General features: G+C 44.1%; 1 protein-coding gene across 2 annotated transcripts in view; it reads left to right on the forward strand.

Moving 5' to 3' along the window:
• Positions 1 to 6,000, forward strand: part of XPO7 (exportin 7) — a 34,645-nt gene that overhangs the window by 10,308 nt on the left and 18,337 nt on the right. For both annotated transcript variants that reach the window (XM_035896047.1, XM_009640560.2), the window contains exons 6-10: positions 563 to 667; positions 3,135 to 3,300; positions 3,861 to 3,934; positions 5,314 to 5,433; positions 5,668 to 5,814. In XM_035896047.1, coding sequence (XP_035751940.1) covers positions 563 to 667; positions 3,135 to 3,300; positions 3,861 to 3,934; positions 5,314 to 5,433; positions 5,668 to 5,814 — 612 coding nt within the window. The remainder of the gene's footprint in view (positions 1 to 562; positions 668 to 3,134; positions 3,301 to 3,860; positions 3,935 to 5,313; positions 5,434 to 5,667; positions 5,815 to 6,000) is intronic.

A 6,000-nucleotide genomic window follows, 5' to 3' on the forward strand; every position in this document is an offset into this window, starting at 1 on the left:
AAGTCCAGAACTGGAGTTTATAATAGATACAGCAAAGTCCAAACTGGCTGTCACTGGTTAACTCTCCTTCTAGTTTTCTTCTCATCTGTGCAGGTTCAGGAGGGGAATTATAATTGCTAGTAGTTGGCCATGTGTCTGCCCAGCGGTTTCAGGTAGGATTTAACTCTTAGGAGTTCAGAGCACTTTAGAAAGCAGCGTCCGAGTTTCTAAAATAACATAAGTGCTGTTGAAAAATACTGCTGTTGATCCTGCTTTGGAAGAGATTTAAATGAACTTGAGAGTAAACCCAACGCTGCTTTCTGGCAGGGGTGCAGCAAAACTGCATTGTAAGTATTGGAGGTGGAAAGCCCTGTCGTCAGCCAGCAATGAGATTTTATCCGTGGAGGAACCATCGTTCTGCAGCAGCAGCCCATGCCGCAGCAGCAGTGCATCCCCCTGGTTTATCATCGCTCGGGGGAGGGAAAACTTGATGTCCCAGTGCTTAACAGGGCTGCTATGGGTTCTGCTGGTCTTGTTCCACCTCTGCCCGTCAGTTCTAAGCACTGGTTTTCTCTCTGTTCAGGCGGATACTACTCATCCACTGACCAAGCACAGGAAAATAGCCTCTTCCTTCCGAGATTCGTCCTTATTTGATATTTTCACCCTGTCATGCAATTTACTGAAACAGGTAAGGAAACGGTTGTTTGTAATCTCTCTTGATGGCTGTATGTTGAGGTGACAGACCCAGGGCTGAAGTTCCTTCTGATGTAACTCTCCTGGAACGAGCGCTCTTGATCCAAAACCTATATTCTGCACTTGTTTTCCAGGAAAGCTTTGACTTAGGTTTGTATTAAGGGGGGGAAAAAAAAAAAAATGAACACGACACAAGTATAGAAATACAAGTCTCTTCAAGAATTTTGATTGCCTGGACCACAAGGCTTGGGTTAAACTTCCCTGCCTTAAAGCATCAGGAAAGAGATGAGATGTTTGTTTTGCATTTTAAATACCTTTGATTTACAGTCCTGGCAGAGAGGTTTCCAGTAAAATAAGTCCTTGTCTATTTTTTTTTTTGTTAATCTCTGTTTAAAGCCCACGTGGTGAGAGAAAAAATGCTAATGAAGATATGTTTAGTAGGTTGAAACTAAGGATTGTCCTTGATGTTGTAACTCGTGATAAATATTTGACTGTCTTGTGTTCCCCAGGTTTCTATTTTGTGCTGATTATCACACACGGGTTAACCTGCTTTAAGAATACTTACCTTGGGACAAGGCAGCAATGCTCTGCTGGTAGTGTTGGGTTTTACCCCCCCAAAAAAGCAAGTTTTCTTTCATACGTAGCACACGTATGTTTTGTAAGCAGGTAGATTATCTGAAGAAAATTCTTGATTCTGTATCAGGTTGCTTTTCTAAAAAGTTAATCTGGAGTTCTAATGGTGCCTTCAAGAACAGTCCTTTATGAGAACGCCTGCCCCAATAAACTGAGTGGCAGTAGCACAATCTGGTTAGTTTAACTTTTATCCTTCCAGCTGAGGGAAGTGCCAAAATTGGCAAATAGCACAGAGGGAAAAGGAAATTTTATTTTAAAGCTATTTCAAAATGAGCAGCTCTGGTTCTGTCAGTAATAAAGGTGGGTATGTGGGTGTAATTTGATTTTATTTATTTTTATTTTTTTTTAATTTTTTTTTCTCCTCCTGGTTTCTAAAGGAAGCAAGGCTTGTACAGTTACCCTCATCATCCTTTCCCATGCACCCATCCTCCGGAACTCTAATGGCTCTGGGAACTTTTGAAGTCATTGGCTTATTTCAGGTGCATTTGCTGGTCAATTAGAGGTCTCAGAAATAAAAGGATTCCTCTGGTTTTGTGAAAAGCAGCGCCTGGGGAGGTGCAAGCAGGACAGGGTCTTTATAACCGCCCTGACCTGTTGGAGAAAATTCAGCAAGTGCTTGTACTTGGGCCAGGAGGCACAAACCAGACCTTGCTAACCCAGTGTCCCCAGAATCACGCTCTTGCTGTTGTCCTGTAGCTCTGGCTGAGCGATGGCCCACCCTTCTGTTGCTGCATGGCAGTGGGGACATAGAGATGAGAAAGACGTGGCTTGTCTCAGGAGGAAGGCTCTGTTTTCCCACCCTAACTCTTAATCATCTTGCTTTTGTTCCTGGGGATTCTGTGGCTTAAAGACGGGTTGGAATGTTTTCTGTTGTCTCATGCAACATCTGTGTTTTCCTGTGATTAAACACCTACTACCCAAGTTACGTCCTTTTTTTTGTGTGTGTAATAGTAGCTGTCTCGAGCTTCTATACATCAAGCAGAAGGTTCTAAGGTGATCCTTTCGAGTGGGGAGGATTGGGCTGTGAGAAACCAATGAGCCCGTCGGTATCCATGTCCATAAAACATTTAGGCAGCCTCAGCAGAGTAAGTCTTTGCAGTGAAGAGAATGAGGAAGACGTTCCAGCGACCACTGGCACTGGTCTTGGCAGGGCTGGCACGGTGCAACGTGCTATTTGCAATAGACTTCAGCTGGAAGAAGTTGGTTTTAAGTACAGAGCGATAATACAAAGGGTAGGCAGGCTGGCCTGTCCCTGGGGCACAGACCTGAGCGCTACATTTAAACTGCAGCGAAATGACCTGGCATTTCATGTCCATCGAGTTCTTTGTGTTACTTGAGAGTATCCGTGTTTTCCCTGCCTATGGCAGAGCGCTGTAACCGGAGCAGGGCTTATACAGATCATCTGTGCAACAAAAGTGAAGGCACTCATTTCCATATGCGGGTTAGGTGCAGCAGCAGGATTCCCTGCTGCCTTGTGCTTGTCAGGCAGAAAATGTATTCTTGTGTTTAACCTTAATAAGAACTTCCTTATCTCCTGAATCTCACGGTATAATTGCAAGCTGGCAGGCCTGGCTGCTTTTCTCCTGTGCAGTACAAGCCGAGTGAAAAAGCAAGCGCTGTCTGTTTATCCATCTCCTGCACAGACCAAGCATGTACATACACATGCTGTTTGTAAAAGCCTGTGATGGCTGGGGTTGCTGCTTGTGGCATGTGATCCTTATGATTGCCACATCCTGTTTAAAGTTGAATTACTGCCTCAAATCAGCTGTCACCTTGATTTTTTTTTTTTTTTTTTCTTGTTACTTTTTTTAATCTGATGTATTTTATAGGCTTCTGGGAAGAACCTGAATCTAAATGATGAAAGCCAGCACGGTCTACTCATGCAGCTTCTTAAGCTCACGCATAATTGCCTGAACTTTGATTTCATTGGCACATCGACAGATGAGTCCTCAGATGATCTTTGCACTGTGCAGATCCCAACCAGTTGGAGATCAGGTAATCTGGCTGGAGGGAGGGGGCTAACCTACAGCATGCCAGCTGAGAGCATGGGTGACTTCCTAAAGCCCTCTCCGTACTTAACAAATAAACTTCTGCTACAATGCCAGATGTAAAATCCAGCCTTTCTTTAGCGTGATTGCAAACGCAGGTCAGTTTGGGTTGCCTATCTTGAGCTATAAAAACCCTCCTCTACCCTTTGTCTTACACCTGCCAATTCAAGAATCGGTAAACTGGTGGGTTTTATAAATGTAAATAACGAATAACTTGGCACCTGATCTCAACATCCTTGCTGTTCTCTGCTGTCATTTTGCAGGCAGCTTCACAGATCGTGTTCTTAAAATACCGCCCTGAAATTTTGTCTTAGTACCGAGTTCCGGTGGGGTTACTTCATTTCTGGGAAAGGCGATTGTGTAAAAATGTAAAATCCTTTGGAAATTTTCTTATAGTGTGGCACTTCATGTGACAAGTACGCATGTCGTTGGTGATAAGATAAGCATTAGGCCTATGGAAAGCAGTAAATGAAGGTGTTCTCAGTAAAATGCTCTGTTCTGTTTCAGCGTTCTTGGATTCTTCGACCCTTCAGTTGTTTTTTGATCTTTATCATTCCATCCCTCCTTCGTTTTCTCCTCTGGTAAGTTTAGTGTTTGTTTTCCTTACAGGATTCATCCGGGAGACTTAACCGTGGGTTAAAGTGCCCTAGGCTGCCTTCAGACCTGTGCTTTGGTGGCACGGCCTTGTGCTAGAGCAACAAAGAGGAGGCCGGTCTGGTGCTGCTGCTATTTTTGATGCATCTGCAGGTTTTGGATTTGACCTAAGAACAGCTTGTTTGCTGGAAGCCCAGCCTACTTCTTTGTCCTTGCATAGCTCAGAGCCTGCCTGCTGGCTCTTCCAGCAAGCCCTTTTCAAGGGATATAGCTTCTGTTACTTCCACTGTATTGCTAAGTCGATCCTAAAACCATACTGTGAGTAGGGTAGCGAGTCTGGGAGCCCAACTGAGGAATGTAATTTCTCCTTCCACACTTCAAAACTAGGCCATGTCCCAGTTGGATGAAATGGCCAATAGCGCAACTGAACTACAAGTTGGGTTATTTCTTCTTGAAAAAAAAATTGCCTGCCAGGCATTTATCCATCAGATAAATATTTTTCATAATTAATGCTACAATGAAAACGTGCCCTTTGGCTAGGGAGGGAAGGGTCCTTCAGAAGTAGTTTTTCCACTGAGGCTCTCAGCACTGTTCATTATGTTGAAGGGTTACTTGCTGCTTCTGAATTTAGACCCTCAAATATTCATGAGAGACTTTAACAGTGTGAGACACTTTTTGAGTTTTTTTTGTTACTGAATAGAAATCTGAAGCAATTACGCCTTTAATTCTCCTGCCTCTTTGATCAGTAAATGTAAGAGCCAGCAAGAATGAGAGGCTTAGCGGCTGAGCGGGCAGTCCTTATGCTGGTCAGAGGGAACGGGGCTTTGCCTCCGGAGGAGGATTGTGGGGTGCTCGTCATCGCTGACTGCCGCTGCTCTTCGAAACCCTCTTCACTAGCCCGTTACTACTGCAGCTGCACCCTTGGAATTTACTCTAAATTTAAGTTTCAGAGGTTTGGGTTGAGAACAATTTAAATTTTTTTTTTCCTTGCCAGACTTCTGCGATACTTTTCCAAATCTGTGTTACGTTTATCGGCTTTCCCTGCCACTCCTGGTGTATTTTCAGTCTTATATGATCCGTGCTCTCCATCTGAAGAAATCCCAGTGGTTTTGGGAGCAGAGTTTGGAACACACCTTTGACTGTCAGGATGGAGAATTCCTTTGGGTGATGGGGGTTTTATCTCTGCTGTAATTTATTTCTACATTTTTACATAGGCTACACAGAATTGCGAAGCTGAAGGAGCTGTTGTGTAGCCTGCAAAGGAACATCAGACTTAAATGACTTCCTGTGTCATGAAAAGGTCACGTGCTGTTCATTTTATTGCTCTAATCCCTCCCTTTCTATTTATTCTCGTTGCCCCCTTTAGGTTTTATCCTGCTTAGTGCAGATAGCCTCCGTACGCAGATCCCTCTTCAACAATGCGGAAAGAGCAAAGTTTTTATCTCATCTCGTTGATGGAGTTAAACGAATACTGGAAAACCCACAGGTGAGTGTTGCAGATGCAGGCAGTGGAATTGTCTCTGCTTCCTCCGCATCAAGTTTCTTCACCAAAAATACTTTCTAATGTACATGTCCCGCTTGTGGCACTGAGGTGAAGGGTGTGACATCTTGCTGCTCTCTTCCTACCCTTCCACCATAAATAGGTGCCACTTGTAGCTGACTGCCCCATGTTGCGAAGCATGGCTGTATCTCATTTCTTCTCCTCTCTTTCTCCTCTCAGAGTTTGTCAGACCCAAATAACTACCATGAGTTCTGCCGATTACTGGCCCGATTGAAAAGTAATTACCAGCTGGGAGAGCTGGTGAAGGTGGAGAACTACCCCGAGGTCATCCGACTCATTGCCAACTTCACCGTGACCAGCCTGCAGGTGCAAAATGGTTTTACTTACCCTCGATGGGTGTTTATGCCCCCTGTCTTCTCTTGAAACAAAATTATAACCTCCTTGTCTATTCTTTGCCCCTTAATTCGCTGTATGTTATTTTTACCAAATAACCCTGTGGGCTCGGTGATGGAACGCTGCGGTATAGCATTGATCATTCTGTGAATTCCTGCT

Source organism: Egretta garzetta, unplaced genomic scaffold, assembly GCF_000687185.1.
Source record: "Egretta garzetta isolate BGI_Z169 unplaced genomic scaffold, ASM68718v1 scaffold296, whole genome shotgun sequence".
NCBI lineage: Eukaryota > Metazoa > Chordata > Aves > Pelecaniformes > Ardeidae > Egretta > Egretta garzetta.